The sequence below is a fragment of the Biomphalaria glabrata genome, chromosome 8 (genome assembly GCF_947242115.1).
Source record: "Biomphalaria glabrata chromosome 8, xgBioGlab47.1, whole genome shotgun sequence".
Taxonomy (NCBI): domain Eukaryota; kingdom Metazoa; phylum Mollusca; class Gastropoda; family Planorbidae; genus Biomphalaria; species Biomphalaria glabrata.
Window position 1 is genome coordinate 15,231,289 of NC_074718.1, and position 17,939 is coordinate 15,249,227.

The following is a 17,939-nucleotide window of genomic DNA, read 5'->3' on the forward strand; positions in this document are numbered from 1 at the left end:
GAAAATGTAATACCCCAGAGACTCCAGTACAAGTGTATCAACCTTTTTTTTTTTTTTCCAAATGTACTATCTATTTATAGTTTTTCCTCCATGTTTGAAAATCCATGCAAAACACAAACAAACGTGTACTTATATGTACGAATGTCTAACTATTTTCACCTGACTGACGCACACATGAAAAAAATAAACATTATCTCTTTTGACAAACGTGACATTGATATAGGGGACTGTACTCACTAATAAATAATTGCTCCACCAGAACAAATTTATCTTGTTTAATGTTAGTTGTCTCCCGTGACCTCCCATTACATTTCCGTCCATTGTTCATTTCCTCAACGAGTGCATCCATTTCTCTTCTGGGTGGAGCTCACGCGATTAAAGGGGAGTGCACCAAATGAGTTATAAAGACGGGCTTAGTGGGCATGAGGTGACAAACTGAGCTGGAGTTACGGTTCTTGAGCTTGAGTTATGGTTCTTGGGCTTCAATCGATGATCAGCTGACTGAAAGTTCCGAGTGTATGTGTACGTGTGAGAGCGAGCGCCCGTTTAAGACCTTTATAACATTTTACGGCCTTGGACATCAAAAGTCTTGACGTTGTCCAGACTCAAACTCACTGGTCACCTTTCACAGATTTCTCAAATACAGGCTAATGCATTTCATCCCATCAATGAGTTCAATTCCAAAGTAAAGCTCCCTTTCATTTCTTCTAGAGACAGATCGAGATCTATATTATCTTTACCCAGAGGCAATGTTTTGATTTTTTTAAAAAGATATCAGGACGAAAGGATCACCCTCTTGACCCCCCCCCCCCAGTTAAAATTAAAATTACATTATGGCTTTTATATAGCGCTACTTTCAATCTCAGAGCGCTTTGGTCCAATCTCAGTTTGGGGGGGGGGGGTATCTAGGAGAGGGGTTTTCCGTGCTGCCTTAAGGCGCTCAGTAAACACAACTCAAGTAGGGTGTCGAACCTCGAGTCCCCTTCATAGGTAGCCAAGCCAAGTTCAAGCGCATTTAGCCTCTCGACCACGCTTACCATAGTTAGAGTTTTGGAAGTGCTATTAACTCAATGGTATACTATCTGAATACGACGTTGACATTTTTTGCTCTATAAAAAGATATAGTTACATAGATGTCATCATAGTTGTTAACATAGTTGTCATCATTGTTGTTACATAGTTAGCTTCATAGTTGTCATGATAGTTGCTACCATAGTTGTCATCATAGTTGTCATAATAGTTGTCATCTTAGTTTGACATCATAGGTATTACATAGTTGTCATCATAGTTGTCAAACATAGTTGTTATCATAGTTGTCATCATAGTTGTCATCATAGTTGTCAATGTAGTTGTCATCATAATTGTCATCATAGTTGTCATCATAGTTGTCAATGTAGTTGTCATCATACTTGTCATCATAGTTGTCAAACATACTTGTCATCATAGTTGTCATCATAGTTGTCAATGTAATTGTCATCATACTTGTCATCATACTTGTCAACATAGTTGTCATCATAGTTGTCATCATACTTGTCATCATAGTTGTCAACATAGTTGTCATCATAGTTGTCATCATACTTGTCATCATAGTTGTCAACATAGTTGTCATCATAGTTGTCAAACATACTTGTCATCATAGTTGTCATCATAGTTGTCAATGTAGTTGTCATCATACTTGTCATCATAGTTGTCAACATAGTTGTCATCATAGTTGTCATCATACTTCTCATCATAGTTGTCAACATAGTTGTCATCATACTTGTCATCATAGTTGTCAAACATACTTGTCATTATAGTTGTCATCATAGTTGTCAATGTAGTTGTCATCATACTTGCCATCATAGTTGTCAACATAGTTGTCAAACATAGTTGTCAATGTAGTTGTCATCATACTTGTCATCATAGTTGTCAACATAGTTGTCATCATAGTTGTCAATGTAGTTGTCATCATACTTGTCATCATAGTTGTCAACATAGTTGTCATCATAGTTGTCATCCTACTTGTCATCATAGTTGTCAACATAGTTGTCATCATAGTTGTCAACATAGTTGTCATCATAGTTGTCATCATACTTGTCATCATAGTTGTCAACATAGTTGTCATCATAGTTGTCATCATAGTTGTCAACATAGTTGTTTGATTTCATCGAATATATTGTAAATTGTAACGCAGACCAAAGAAACACCCAAACCGGAACTTTCAATTGTTGAAAATGAGATGGAGTTCCCATTATAAAAAAAAATAGAATTGAGCGAGCTATGTTAGAGTTTGACCTTTGCATCTAGGATTCTTGTGTGTCTGAGAAAGAGCTGCAGAAATTACATTATTCAGACATAAGAACAGTAACTGGATACACAACACAGAAATAAACGATTTAATAACACGAATTATTACATCATCACATTCTCATTCCCTCTGGCGAATAACTCTTCCATCCTGTCGCCAAGCATTTCAATTAACATACTCTTCCTTCCACCATTTTCTTCTAAAGCAAACACACACCGACATAATAGTAAGATCAGCATAGCACACAGAATTTAGACCTTTGGTTACTATAGTAAGTACAGTAAAATACCCTTTTCAGACCTTAAGATATATAGAGCAGATGGTTTAAGGGTCATCTGTTTCTGTGGCCCACGGTTAACGATGGAGTCATGTAGTCAGCACTACGACCAACAGCCTTTATTTTTCCCAAACTAATGATGAGCTGGGTGGACTCTAAAGTGCCCTATAAATCCCTGAAAGTAAAATCACAGGATTTGACCCCGGGATTCCTCAATCAGAAGTTTTACCTCTAAGCCGTCGCACCTCCTTAGTTACAATAATTATTATTAATTACTAAGTATTTTAGGGGCCCAGTGGATGAGTGGTTAAGCGCTTGGCTTCCGAACCTGGGGTCCTTGTTTTGAATCTTGGTGAAGACTGGGATTTTGAATGTCGGGATGTTTAGGGCCCCCTGAGTCCACCCAACTCTAATGGGTACCTGACTTCAAGTTGAGGAAAGTAAAGGCGAATGGTCGTTGTGCTGGCCACATGACACCCTGCTCGTTAGCCGTTGGCCAAAGAAACAGATGACCTTAACATCATCTGCCCTAAACTAAGTATACTAATTTTGTTCAATTGAGCAAGATAGTAATGTCCATATCAATGCTGTGCAATACAAACTAATGAACATGATGGGAACATTTTTTTGTCTCTAAAAGTCAATGAAAGTATCTGCCTTACTTAGACTTAGGTCCTCCCGCGCCGTTCGGCGCATTGGGCGGCAAGCTGTCTCCATAATGATCTGTCACTGGCAATGTCTGAAGCCTCCTCCCACCTGGTGTCCACTGTTCTGAGGTCCTCCATGAAGGTGTGTCGCCAGGTAATACGAGGACGTCCCTGTTTGCGCTTTCCTCGTTTTGGCTTCCATGTTATCGCAACTCTTGGTGTGCGTAATTCATTTTGACGTAGAACATGTCCCGCAAACCTCATGCGACGCTCAGTCACAACCTCACTAAGTGTTCGACTCCCAGTTCGGCATAGGATTTCCTTGTTTGAGATCCGGTCTGTGTAACTGACTCCCAAAATCCGTCTCAGCCATCTTTGTTGAGCCACATTTAGTCTTTTCTCAATTTTGACAGATGACTTCCACGTCTCACATGCATATGTAGCAGTTGGAATGACGATTGTGTTGAGAAGGTGTATTTTTGTCTCGAGTCCAATGGCTTGGCTAGTCCAAATAGGCTGCAGCCTTTGGAAAATGCTCCCTGCCTTTCCTATTCGACATGCTACATCATGGTAAGCATCTCCATCATTTGTTATGATGCTGCCAAGGTACGTGAACTTGTCCAGCTCTTCAAGCTTTGACTCGCCTTATATCCCACTCGCATAATTTTAGTCTTATCCAAGTTTATGCGGAGGCCAATTTTGGGTGCCTCTCTGTCTAGGCTCTCCGTCATTTCTTGAATGCATTTATTTGTAGCCCCGAGTAGTGCAACATCATCAGCAAAGTCCAAGTCCGTCAATCGGAGTTGTTCATGCCATGGATTACCAAAGGCAGTCTGGTTCATTGCTCTCCTCATTATGTAGTCGATGGCTAGGAGGAAAAGGAAGGGAGATAAGATGCACCCCTGTCTCACACCTGTCTCGATTGTAAAAAACTCTGTTGTTCCCTCTTCTGTTTTAATGCAGCAACTAGACTGACTGTAAAGGTGTCGTAGGATCTGGACGAATTTTTCTGGGATACCGCATTCTCTAACTATTTTCCATAGTGATTCTTGGTGGACACTATCAAACGCTTTTTTGAAGTCCACAAAACTGATCGTTAGCCGTTGTTGGTACTCAAGACTTTGTTCTATGATATTTCGTAAAACGAAAATCTGCTCTGTACATGATCTGCCTTTTCGGAAACCTGCTTGTTCTTCTCTGAGCCTTTCATCTACAGACTGTTGAAGCCGTCTCAACAAAACAGTGCTGAAAACTTTGCCTGGGACAGAGAGGAGAGTAATGCCCCTCCAGTTGTTGCAGTCTGCCAAGTTGCCCTTTTTTGGAAGCTTTACAATCATTCCCTTTTGCCAGTCCTCTGGGACTTTTGAAGTTCGCCAACAGAGATTTAAGAGATCAGTCATTCTGTTAACAATGCACTGTCCCCCATATTTTAGCATAGTATCTGCCTAATATTGAACAAAACTTCAAGTCTCAAATTTTCTTATTGACAGTAAGAACTTAGTGTCTGAAATGCATTCAAGAAGAACATTAAGATCCATCATTTCAAAACTTGTTTACATTAGTTTCTCATTTTAACTCCCTTGTTTATGTCTTTTATTTGATCACAGCGCCTTGAGCCTACAATATATATGTGTGTGTGTGTCCGTCTGTACGTATGTGTGTGTGTTTATTTGTGTGTTTGAGTTGGAAATTGAAGAACAAAAAAAATGGGATAGGTTTTCCTCCAGAAATACGATACGTTTTAGATTGATAGATAGAATTGAATTCCGTTTCTAATTCCTATCTAGATCTATTTTAATTAGGATTATACAAAAGTATCCTTGTTTTAATTAAGCGAGCGGTGTACATTTCTTTCATTTCACTTTCATTTCATTATAAGACAATGATTTAAACCAAGGACGAGTATTTTGAAGATAAGTATTTTGAAAGATAAGTATTTTGAAGATAAGTTTTTGGAAGATAAGTATTTAGAAAGATAAGTATTTAGAAAGACAAGTATTTTGAAAGACTAGTATTTTGAAAGATAAGTATTTAGATAAGTCCTTCAAAGATAAGTATTTAAAAGATAAGTATTTTGAAAGATAAGACTAACATGGAAACGAATGTATCAAAAGAAGATAAGAGTTATCCCCCTATTTAGATTTAACTCATTTAATGGGTTTATGGGTTTAAAATATTTCAATAGGGTTTGTTGCTGAACATAAAAATTATATATGTGTCAGACGCGAATAGCCCAATTTTCAGTAAAAGAAATTACAAAAGTCCTTTCTCTATAGAAGAAGTTACGAAGGCTATATAAAATACAACCACAGACCTATATATACTACAATATGTAATTTAAAGCTACATATTATGTATCAAGTAATAACTATTTTTTATTGATAAAATCAAAATTTAAACCAATTAAAATGATAATTAATATGTATTGCTGGAATCATCAAACACACTGGTATTGTTTGTCTTCTTTCCCCAGGTCATCATCAGTTCCTACGTATTTTATGTGTCATATATTCTATGAAGTAGTCCTTCAAACATTAAATATTAATTAATTCATTGGACTTAAGTATCATTGTAATAGTTTTCATAAAGAGCAGTTTCTCGCGTTTTTCTTGATCTTTCACGTGTCCGAGGAAAGGTTTTCACCAAGGGAGAAGGGGCGAAGGCGAGTAACTTGCACATAAGCCAGTTAGTTTCAAGCAGGAGGGGCCCCTTAGTCTTGGCTTGCTACCCACCTAGCAGAAGGAAAACTGAAATCAAAACTCTGCTTTCTTGCAACTACATACAAACATGGGAAAGCTTTCGTGGGTCAAACCTGAGGAAAAATAAGGAGCCGGCGACCCTTGGGCAGATTGCAGCATACAGCGTCAGAGCCTTTAGCGCCGCTGATCCCAAACTGTATATATGTCGTTTGCAAAGAATTATATCATCATTGACCTCCTTCAGTCGTGAAACGACTATGGTTCATCTCGAACACTTTTTCATGTGGCTGTGGGAACCCCTATTTTGGAGAGACACTCCCGTCCACATTAACTGCATGTCAACGTGGCTTTCAGTTTGGTGGTAGAGGAGCTGGACATGTTCCGTGTGGTACGCTTTTCTTCAGGAATCGAAGCCCATGTTTTCTCGCTGTCTATAGCTTTCTTGGTCACCATCTCTCTCTCCAACTAGTGCGATCTAAGTCTACCCACGTTAAGTGTTATAAGTGAAGAGATATTGTAAGACTCTCACAAACCATCAACTTCTCTTTATGTTGTCAAGAGAGATTTTATGGATCTATTCAGAACTTTATCTTTGAGTGTTCGAAAGTTTCTCAAATCTGTATCTATTTTGTCAGGGTGACATTGTCTCAGATGATCCTCCAGCGTAATTGGTTTCATATTGTCATAAAAAAGGCCCCTAGGCAACTGATTGTTTAAAATGGAAGGAGTAAATCCCAATTTTAAATCAACAACGCTGTACAGTCTTCATTTCTTTTTGTTAAATATTAGTTACATGTAGACAAAATTAAACTATTTAAATAAGCATTGAAATTAAATACAACATTTATTTTTGGTTTAATTAGCAGGATAAATATTTAAAGGATTAACTAAGGTACCATACATTTATTAGTATATGAAATAAGTACATTAATAGGATGCAAAGAATTAAAGTCACATAAATGAAATGTATTATCGAAGACCACTTTGGACATCTCATAGAATTTATTTTTTCACTTTCGTAGACCCCTTGGAAGTCTTCGTAGACCCCTGAGGGTCTATATAGACCACTTTGGGAATCGCTGCACTATACACTGGTACACAAATAAACATGTGAAATGTGAATATCAAATATTTTATGTCTATGACAGTAAGTCAACAATAGTTTAGTCCAGTGTGTGATATTTAATCGCAATCATTTCTACTGTCAACGTGTTTAGAAAGAGAAATGTATGAGAACTGGCCTGTTTAAACCAAACTCATAGAGTTCAGGGTCAAAATAATCAAGTATAAATAACACTTTAGAAAACAAAGCTTATCTAAAGGAAAACTTTACATTTACAGCTATATATATCAAGACTGTAAGATTTGTTTCCCTTTTTCGATAACAAACAAAATTATTATTTACCACTAATAAATTGGTTAATTTTTAGCGGCCCCCGAAAGGGGAAAAGAAGCTATTAGTTTTGTGCGAAATGTCTGTCCGTCTGTCCGTCCGTCCCGTTTAGATCTCGTAAACTAGAAGAGATATTGAAAATCCGACTTCACAATATTTTAGACCATTCAAAGTTCTGATGCAACGGCTACTTTTTTTTTCCTGAAAGCGAAAATTCTAATTTTTAAAATTAATTATGCAAGCAGTTTTTTATAAGAAAAAGCTAATTAGTATGCATTGTATGTTAGACCTAATTTAATACGAATAGTAATCTTATAAACATCATTTTCGTGAACATTTTATTTATATATAGCAGAAATTTTTTTTTTTTTTTTTTTTTTGAGGATTCGAATATTGAGCCTTTTCAAAACAATTAACTTATTTAGTTCGAACCGAGGGTTCCGGGTTCGAATCCTGGAGAAGACTGGGATTTTCAACTTCTGAGTCTACCCAGCTCTAATGGGTACCTGACATTAGTTGGGGAAAAGCAAAGGCGGTTGGTCGTTGTGCTGGCTACATGACACCCTCGTTAACCGTAGGCCACAAAAACAGATGAACTTTACATCATCTGCCCTATAGACCACAAACTAGTTAGGCCAGGTTCAAATCTAACTTTACATTCACTTTCACGTATCCTTTGATCTGCGGGACGGTTGGGGCACTACACAAGATCTGTTAACCTTCTTTCTCCATTCTTATCTCTCATTTGTCTTTGATATAATTTCATTCGGATTTTCTTTCTGAAAATATTGAAGGCTTCCTGGGTGGACCACTGGTCGTGCGGTTTGCGCGCTGGACTGTCGTTTGGATTTATCGACGATCCCTGCCTGCTCCCATCCCCCGTCGTCCTGCGGGAGGTTTGGACTAGGAAGTAAACCATCTTCAACTCTGAAGGATTATCCGAATTATGTAAAACATTTTACTTCGGGGGCCGATTTTGAGTTTGTGTTTCCACACAAACTGTCTTTTGTAACCTTGTTTTATTTTTTTTTATTTTCATTTTGTTAGTGACAAGTAATAATTGTGCCAAGTTTCATCTTGATCCGAGAATGAGAAGATGGAAAAATAACGTTATCAAAATGTGTACTAGATAGGCAGAGAGAGAGAGAGAGAGTTGATATAAGCTTTGTAATAAAAAAAAAACAATACCAAGTCCTAACTTATAACCCATTCATTTGTCTGCTTCTCCCACTATTTATCCAGCAATCTGTTATGCTTGTAATAGATAAAAAAAAAGTTTTTTGACTTCGTAAAGAGAGACTGTGGGTGGTGGGAGATAACTGTGTTTGAAGGAGTGGAAGCTAAATGGCTATAAAAGAAGGTACTCTAGATCTCACTGGTAAATAATTGGCCAGTTGGGTTGTCAACAAAACACGCTCAGAATTGCCATGTTTTTGTGTCTCCAGGACGTCAGCCATACCGCTATATTGCTGTCTCAATAGCTCTGTGATTGTACTAACACAGCAGTGCATCATTGTCAGACCATGCTGTGTACTTCCAGCCCACATCACCACGCACTAGGTCCAAGCTTAGAATATACTTGGTTCTCTGTACGTCTGTCTATCCCAGGTCCAAGCTTAGAATATACTTGGTTCTCTGTACGTCCGTCTATCCCAGGTCCAAGCTTAGAATATACTTGGTTCTCTGTACGTCTATCTATCCCAGGTCCAAGCTTAGAATATACTTGGTTCTCTGTACGTCTGTCTATCCCAGGTCCAAGCTTAGAATATACTTGGTTCTCTGTACGTCTGTCTATCCCAGGTCCAAGCTTAGAATATACTTGGTTCTCTGTACGTCTGTCTATCCCAGGTCCAAGCTTAGAATATACTTGGTTCTCTGTACGTATGTCTATCCCAGGTCCAAGCTTAGAATATACTTGGTTCTCTGTACGTCTGTCTATCCCAGGTCCAAGCTTAGAATATACTTGGTTCTCTGTACGTCTGTCTATCCCAGGTCCAAGCTTAGAATATACTTGGTTCTCTGTACGTCTGTCTATCCCAGGTCCAAGCTTAGAATATACTTGGTTCTCTGTACGTCTGTCTATCCCAGGTCCATAGAAACGTCCGATACCTGATAGTTGTGTGTGTGTGTGTGTGTGCAGAGAATTAATTCTAGCAGAAACAGGGGAATCTCAGAATGTCAAGGACGAATGTAACGTATTTGTCGATAAAGTCAGTATCAAATGTCCACATCGGTTCCAGAAATGTCCCTGTGCCTTTCAATTTCTGTCCGTTTTATTCCATAGGTTTTTCTGTTTCTATCTAGTATGGCACTCGTTTCCTTATTTTCTGACTGGGCTTGACTAGGCTTTTTGAGTGATTTGGCTTTCGGAAAACAAAAAAAAAAGCTAAAAAAAAAAAAGAAAACACAATTCATTTTGAAAATGCTAAGTTGTACTAGATTCAAATATGACCAGGACTAGAATCAAAGCCTTTCAAAGTTTCAGACAATTTGTTTAGATGTATTATCTATCAAGCTTCTTACTATTTCTTGAGAAAGCTTTAGATCTATTCATCTGTATGAGTTTAGCCATTCTTTTGGATTGGAATATCTTTTCCCTTTTGGCCACATTTTTAAATATAAAAAAAAAGAGAGAATTAAAATTAAGATTTTAGGGTTACAAACAAAATGTGGATTACTTTGAAAAAAAAATGTCTTTCAGTTTGTTATAGATTTGGGCAAACAATTGGAACAATTTTATGTCTATGAAAGTCAGCGTGGCTGGGTAGTTGTGTAGATGGCTAGTAGGGTTGTTTTGCATTTGTGTCGCTGGGTAATAGAATTGTTTTGCACTTGTGTCGCTGGGTAATAGAATTGTTTTGCATTTGTGTCGCTGGGTAATAGAATTGTTTTGCACTTGTGTCGCTGGGTAATAGAATTGTTTTGCATTTGTGTCGCTGGGTAATAGAATTGTTTTGCATTTGTGTCGCTGGGTAATAGAATTGTTTTGCATTTGTGTCGCTGGGTAATAGAATTGTTTTGCACTTGTGTCGCTGGGTAATAGAATTGTTTTGCATTTGTGTCGCTGGGTAATAGAATTGTTTTGCACTTGTGTCGCTGGGTAATAGAATTGTTTTGCACTTGTGTCGCTGGGTAATAGAATTGTTTTGCACTTGTGTCGCTGGGTAATAGAATTGTTTTGCGTTAGGGTAGCTGGGTAATACAGTTGTTTACATTTGGATAGCATTTGGTTTGCTGGGTAGTAGAGTTGTTTACATTTAGGTAGCTGGGTAGTAGAGTTGTTTACATTTAGGTAGCTGGGTAGTAGAGTTGTTTACATTTAGGTAGCTGGGTAGTAGAGTTGTTTACATTTAGGTAGCTGGGTAGTAGAGTTGTTTACATTTAGGTAGCTGGGTAGTAGAGTTGTTTACATTTAGGTAGCTGGGTAGTAGAGTTGTTTACATTTAGGTAGCTGGGTAGTACAGTTGTTTACATTTGGGTAGCTGGGTAGTACAGTTGTTTACATTTAGGTAGCTGGGTAGTACAGTTGTTTACATTTAGGTAGCTGGGTAGTAGAGTTGTTTACATTTAGGTAGCTGGGTAGTACAGTTGTTTACATTTGGGTAGCTGGGTAGTACAGTTGTTTACATTTAGGTAGCTGGGTAGTACAGTTGTTTACATTTGGATAACATTTGGTTTGCTGGGTAGTAGAGTTGTTTACATTTAGGTAGCTGGGTAGTAGAGTTGTTTACATTTAGGTAGCTGGGTAGTAGAGTTGTTTACGTTTAGGTAGCTGGGTAGTAGAGTTGTTTACGTTTAGGTAGCTGGGTAGTAGAGTTGTTTACATTTAGGTAGCTGGGTAGTAGAGTTGTTTACATTTAGGTAGCTGGGTAGTAGAGTTGTTTACATTTAGGTAGCTGGGTAGTACAGTTGTTTACATTTGGGTAGCTGGGTAGTACAGTTGTTTACATTTAGGTAGCTGGGTAGTACAGTTGTTTACATTTAGGTAGCTGGGTAGTAGAGTTGTTTACATTTAGGTAGCTGGGTAGTACAGTTGTTTACATTTGGGTAGCTGGGTAGTACAGTTGTTTACATTTAGGTAGCTGGGTAGTACAGTTGTTTACATTTGGATAACATTTGGTTTGCTGGGTAGTAGAGTTGTTTACATTTAGGTAGCTGGGTAGTAGAGTTGTTTACATTTAGGTAGCTGGGTAGTAGAGTTGTTTACGTTTAGGTAGCTGGGTAGTAGAGTTGTTTACGTTTAGGTAGCTGGGTAGTAGAGTTGTTTACATTTGGGTAACATTTGGGTAGCTGGGTAGTAGAGTTGTTAACATTTAAGTAGCTGGGTAGTAGAGTTGTTTACGTTTAGGTAGCTGGGTAGTAGAGTTGTTTACGTTTGGGTAGCTGGGTAGTAGAGTTGTTTACATTTGGGTAGCTGGGTAGTAGAGTTGTTTACATTTGGGTAGCTGGGTAGTAGAGTTGTTTACATTTAGGTAGCTGGGTAGTAGAGTTGTTTACGTTTAGGTAGCTGGGTAGTAGAGTTGTTTACGTTTAGGTAGCTGGGTAGTAGAGTTGTTTACATTTGGGTAACATTTGGGTAGCTGGGTAGTAGAGTTGTTAACATTTAAGTAGCTGGGTAGTAGAGTTGTTTACGTTTAGGTAGCTGGGTAGTAGAGTTGTTTACGTTTGGGTAGCTGGGTAGTAGAGTTGTTTACATTTGGGTAGCTGGGTAGTAGAGTTGTTTACATTTAGGTAGCTGGGTAGTAGAGTTGTTTACATTTAGGTAGCTGGGTAGTACAGTTGTTTACATTTGGGTAGCTGGGTAGTACAGTTGTTTACATTTAGGTAGCTGGGTAGTACAGTTGTTTACATTTAGGTAGCTGGGTAGTAGAGTTGTTTACATTTAGGTAGCTGGGTAGTACAGTTGTTTACATTTGGGTAGCTGGGTAGTACAGTTGTTTACATTTAGGTAGCTGGGTAGTACAGTTGTTTACATTTGGATAACATTTGGTTTGCTGGGTAGTAGAGTTGTTTACATTTAGGTAGCTGGGTAGTAGAGTTGTTTACATTTAGGTAGCTGGGTAGTAGAGTTGTTTACGTTTAGGTAGCTGGGTAGTAGAGTTGTTTACGTTTAGGTAGCTGGGTAGTAGAGTTGTTTACATTTGGGTAACATTTGGGTAGCTGGGTAGTAGAGTTGTTAACATTTAAGTAGCTGGGTAGTAGAGTTGTTTACGTTTAGGTAGCTGGGTAGTAGAGTTGTTTACGTTTGGGTAGCTGGGTAGTAGAGTTGTTTACATTTGGGTAGCTGGGTAGTAGAGTTATTTACATTTGGGTAGCTGGGTAGTAGAGTTGTTTACATTTAGGTAGCTGGGTAGTAGAGTTGTTTACGTTTAGGTAGCTGGGTAGTAGAGTTGTTTACGTTTAGGTAGCTGGGTAGTAGAGTTGTTTACATTTGGGTAACATTTGGGTAGCTGGGTAGTAGAGTTGTTAACATTTAAGTAGCTGGGTAGTAGAGTTGTTTACGTTTAGGTAGCTGGGTAGTAGAGTTGTTTACGTTTGGGTAGCTGGGTAGTAGAGTTGTTTACATTTGGGTAGCTGGGTAGTAGAGTTGTTTACATTTGGGTAGCTGGGTAGTAGAGTTGTTTACATTTAGGTAGCTGGGTAGTAGAGTTGTTTACGTTTAGGTAGCTGGGTAGTAGAGTTGTTTACGTTTAGGTAGCTGGGTAGTAGAGTTGTTTACATTTGGGTAACATTTGGGTAGCTGGGTAGTAGAGTTGTTAACATTTAAGTAGCTGGGTAGTAGAGTTGTTTACGTTTAGGTAGCTGGGTAGTAGAGTTGTTTACGTTTGGGTAGCTGGGTAGTAGAGTTGTTTACATTTGGGTAGCTGGGTAGTAGAGTTGTTTACATTTGGGTAGCTGGGTAGTAGAGTTGTTTACGTTTAGGTAGCTGGGTAGTAGAGTTGTTTACATTTGGGTAGCTGGGTAGTAGAGTTGTTTACATTTAGGTAGCTGGGTAGTAGAGTTGTTTACATTTAGGTAGCTGGGTAGTAGAGTTGTTTACATTTAAGTAGCTGGGTAGTAGAGTTGTTTACATTTAGGTAGCTGGGTAGTAGAGTTGTTTACGTTTAAGTAGCTGGGTAGTAGAGTTGTTTACATTTAGGTAGCTGGGTAGTACAGTTGTTTACATTTGGATAACATTTGGTTTGCTGGGTAGTAGAGTTGTTTACATTTAGGTAGCTGGGTAGTAGAGTTGTTTACATTTAGGTAGCTGGGTAGTAGAGTTGTTTACGTTTAGGTAGCTGGGTAGTAGAGTTGTTTACGTTTAGGTAGCTGGGTAGTAGAGTTGTTTACATTTGGGTAACATTTGGGTAGCTGGGTAGTAGAGTTGTTAACATTTAAGTAGCTGGGTAGTAGAGTTGTTTACGTTTAGGTAGCTGGGTAGTAGAGTTGTTTACGTTTGGGTAGCTGGGTAGTAGAGTTGTTTACATTTGGGTAGCTGGGTAGTAGAGTTGTTTACATTTGGGTAGCTGGGTAGTAGAGTTGTTTACATTTAGGTAGCTGGGTAGTAGAGTTGTTTACGTTTAGGTAGCTGGGTAGTAGAGTTGTTTACGTTTAGGTAGCTGGGTAGTAGAGTTGTTTACATTTGGGTAACATTTGGGTAGCTGGGTAGTAGAGTTGTTAACATTTAAGTAGCTGGGTAGTAGAGTTGTTTACGTTTAGGTAGCTGGGTAGTAGAGTTGTTTACGTTTGGGTAGCTGGGTAGTAGAGTTGTTTACATTTGGGTAGCTGGGTAGTAGAGTTGTTTACATTTGGGTAGCTGGGTAGTAGAGTTGTTTACATTTAGGTAGCTGGGTAGTAGAGTTGTTTACGTTTAGGTAGCTGGGTAGTAGAGTTGTTTACGTTTAGGTAGCTGGGTAGTAGAGTTGTTTACATTTGGGTAACATTTGGGTAGCTGGGTAGTAGAGTTGTTAACATTTAAGTAGCTGGGTAGTAGAGTTGTTTACGTTTAGGTAGCTGGGTAGTAGAGTTGTTTACGTTTGGGTAGCTGGGTAGTAGAGTTGTTTACATTTGGGTAGCTGGGTAGTAGAGTTGTTTACATTTGGGTAGCTGGGTAGTAGAGTTGTTTACGTTTAGGTAGCTGGGTAGTAGAGTTGTTTACATTTGGGTAGCTGGGTAGTAGAGTTGTTTACATTTAGGTAGCTGGGTAGTAGAGTTGTTTACATTTAGGTAGCTGGGTAGTAGAGTTGTTTACATTTAAGTAGCTGGGTAGTAGAGTTGTTTACATTTAGGTAGCTGGGTAGTAGAGTTGTTTACGTTTAAGTAGCTGGGTAGTAGAGTTGTTTACATTTAGGTAGCTGGGTAGTAGAGTTGTTTACATTTAGGTAGCTGGGTAGTAGAGTTGTTTACGTTTAAGTAGCTGGGTAGTAGAGTTGTTTACATTTGGGTAGCTGGGTAGTAGAGTTGTTTACGTTTAGGTAGCTGGGTAGTAGAGTTGTTTACGTTTAGGTAGCTAGCTAGTAGAGTTGTTTACATTTAGGTAGCTGGGTAGTAGAGTTGTTTACGTTTGGGTAGCTGGGTAGTAGAGTTGTTTACATTTTAGGTAGCTGGGTAGTAGAGTTGTTTACATTTAGGTAGCTGGGTAGTAGAGTTGTTTACGTTTAGGTAGCTAGCTAGTAGAGTTGTTTACATTTAGGTAGCTGGGTAGTAGAGTTGTTTACATTTAGGTAGCTGGGTAGTAGAGTTGTTTACATTTAGGTAGCTGGGTAGTAGAGTTGTTTACGTTTAGGTAGCTGGGTAGTAGAGTTGTTTACGTTTAGGTAGCTGGGTAGTAGAGTTGTTTACATTTAGGTAGCTGGGTAGTAGAGTTGTTTACGTTTAGGTAGCTGGGTAGTAGAGTTGTTTACATTTGGGTAACATTTGGGTTGCTGGGTAGTAGAGTTGTTTACATTTAGGTAGCTGGGTAGTAGAGTTGTTTACGTTTAGGTAGCTGGGTAGTAGAGTTGTTTACATTTAGGTAGCTGGGTAGTAGAGTTGTTTACGTTTAGGTAGCTGGGTAGTAGAGTTGTTTACATTTGGGTAGCTGGGTAGTAGAGTTGTTTACATTTGGGTAGCTGGGTAGTAGAGTTGTTTACATTTGGGTAACATTTGGGTTGCTGGGTAGTAGAGTTGTTTACGTTTAGGTAGCTGGGTAGTAGAGTTGTTTACGTTTAGGTAGCTGGGTAGTAGAGTTGTTTACATTTGGGTAGCTAGCTAGTAGAGTTGTTTACATTTGGGTAGCTGGGTAGTAGAGTTGTTTACATTTGGGTAGCTGGGTAGTAGAGTTGTTTACATTTGGGTAGCTGGGTAGTAGAGTTGTTTACATTTAGGTAGCTAGCTAGTAGAGTTGTTTACATTTGGGTAGCTGGGTAGTAGAGTTGTTTACATTTAGGTAGCTAGCTAGTAGAGTTGTTTACATTTGGGTAGCTGGGTAGTAGAGTTGTTTACATTTGGGTAGCTGGGTAGTAGAGTTGTTTACATTTAGGTAGCTAGCTAGTAGAGTTGTTTACATTTGGGTAGCTGGGTAGTAGAGTTGTTTACATTTAGGTAGCTAGCTAGTAGAGTTGTTTACATTTGGGTAGCTGGGTAGTAGAGTTGTTTACATTTAGGTAGCTAGCTAGTAGAGTTGTTTACATTTGGGTAGCTGGGTAGTAGAGTTGTTTACATTTGGGTAGCTAGCTAGTAGAGTTGTTTACATTTGGGTAGCTGGGTAGTAGAGTTGTTTACATTTAGGTAGCTAACTAGTAGAGTTGTTTACATTTGGGTAGCTGGGTAGTAGAGTTGTTTACATTTGGGTAGCTGGGTAGTAGAGTTGTTTACATTTAGGTAGCTGGGTAGTAGAGTTGTTTACATTTGGGTAGCTGGGTAGTAGAGTTGTTTACATTTGGGTAGCTGGGTAGTAGAGTTGTTTACATTTAGGTAGCTGGGTAGTAGAGTTGTTTACATTTGGGTAGCTGGGTAGTAGAGTTGTTTACGTTTAGGTAGCTGGGTAGTAGAGTTGTTTACGTTTAGGTAGCTGGGTAGTAGAGTTGTTTACATTTAGGTAGCTGGGTAGTAGAGTTGTTTACGTTTAGGTAGCTGGGTAGTAGAGTTGTTTACATTTGGGTAACATTTGGGTTGCTGGGTAGTAGAGTTGTTTACATTTAGGTAGCTAGCTAGTAGAGTTGTTTACATTTGGGTAGCTGGGTAGTAGAGTTGTTTACATTTGGGTAGCTGGGTAGTAGAGTTGTTTACATTTAGGTAGCTGGGTAGTAGAGTTGTTTACATTTGGGTAGCTGGGTAGTAGAGTTGTTTACATTTAGGTAGCTGGGTAGTAGAGTTGTTTACATTTAGGTAGCTGGGTAGTAGAGTTGTTTACATTTAGGTAGCTGGGTAGTAGAGTTGTTTACATTTGGGTAGCTGGGTAGTAGAGTTGTTTACATTTGGGTAGCTGGGTAGTAAAGTTGTTTACATTTAGGTAGCTGGGTAGTAGAGTTGTTTACATTTGGGTAGCTGGGTAGTAGAGTTGTTTACATTTAGGTAGCTGGGTAGTAGAGTTGTTTACATTTGGGTAGCTGGGTAGTAGAGTTGTTTACATTTAGGTAGCTGGGTAGTAGAGTTGTTTACATTTGGGTAGCTGGGTAGTAGAGTTGTTTACATTTAGGTAGCTGGGTAGTAGAGTTGTTTACATTTAGGTAGCTGGGTAGTAGAGTTGTTTACATTTAGGTAGCTGGGTAGTAGAGTTGTTTACATTTAGGTAGCTGGGTAGTAGAGTTGTTTACATTTGGGTAGCTGGGTAGTAGAGTTGTTTACATTTAGGTAGCTGGGTAGTAGAGTTGTTTACATTTGGGTAGCTGGGTAGTAGAGTTGTTTACATTTAGGTAGCTGGGTAGTAGAGTTGTTTACATTTAGGTAGCTGGGTAGTAGAGTTGTTTACATTTGGGTAGCTGGGTAGTAGAGTTGTTTACATTTAGGTAGCTGGGTAGTAGAGCTGTTTACATCTGGGTAGCTGGGTAGTAGAGTTGTTTTTTTCCAAGTATTGATGTAAAAGAAAGTGAGAAAGCGCAAAAAAAAAAAACATTAAGCAAAATATTTTTTAAAACTTTTTAAAAAACAAAACCTATCTAAGGGAAAGAACTCCGCACTTACAACTATATCTTTAAGTAATGTAGAAGTTTTTTTCTCTTATTCAATATCAAACAAAATAATTAATTTTTAAAAAAATTATTGACTAATTAGTTGATATTTTAATTGATTCATGTTTTGTTTGGTACAATAAATAATTGTTTAAAGTTTCAACTTGATTCGAGTATGGTTGTGGGAGAAATAACATGTACAAACTTTTTACCAGACAGAATGAGTTGATATAAGCGTTGTAAAAAGACAGAGCGCAGAAATGTTCCACTGAGTAGTTAGGGCCCAAAAGTCAATTGACAAAAAGAAACGTTACACAAACATTGCAGGCTCAGATAGGCCTCACTAGCCACAGGCGGAGGTGCACCGCAGAGGAGAAGCCTCAGCTCCAGGGATTACATGAAGTGGTGAGCATCAAATACGATGAATGAACTCGTGCTCAGGAGCTGATTATTTTTTTTTTACAGACAAAAAAAACGTGGGGGGGGGGGGGGAGATCACAAGAATA

At 38.6% G+C, this 17,939-nt stretch overlaps 2 protein-coding genes across 2 annotated transcripts in view; one reads left to right on the forward strand and one right to left on the reverse strand.

Moving 5' to 3' along the window:
* Positions 1 to 17,939, reverse strand: part of LOC106065272 (transmembrane protein 272-like) — a 133,288-nt gene that overhangs the window by 97,972 nt on the left and 17,377 nt on the right. The window lies entirely within an intron of this gene.
* Positions 8,827 to 9,399, forward strand: LOC129927725 (uncharacterized). The gene has a single exon (XM_056038100.1). The coding sequence runs from the start codon at positions 8,827 to 8,829 to the stop codon at positions 9,397 to 9,399; it is 573 nt and encodes a 190-aa protein (XP_055894075.1).

Coding starts and splice junctions, on each gene's coding strand:
- LOC129927725 (XM_056038100.1), top strand. CDS start 8,827: ATGCTGTGTACTTCCAGCCCACATCACCACGCACTAGGTCCAAGCTTA.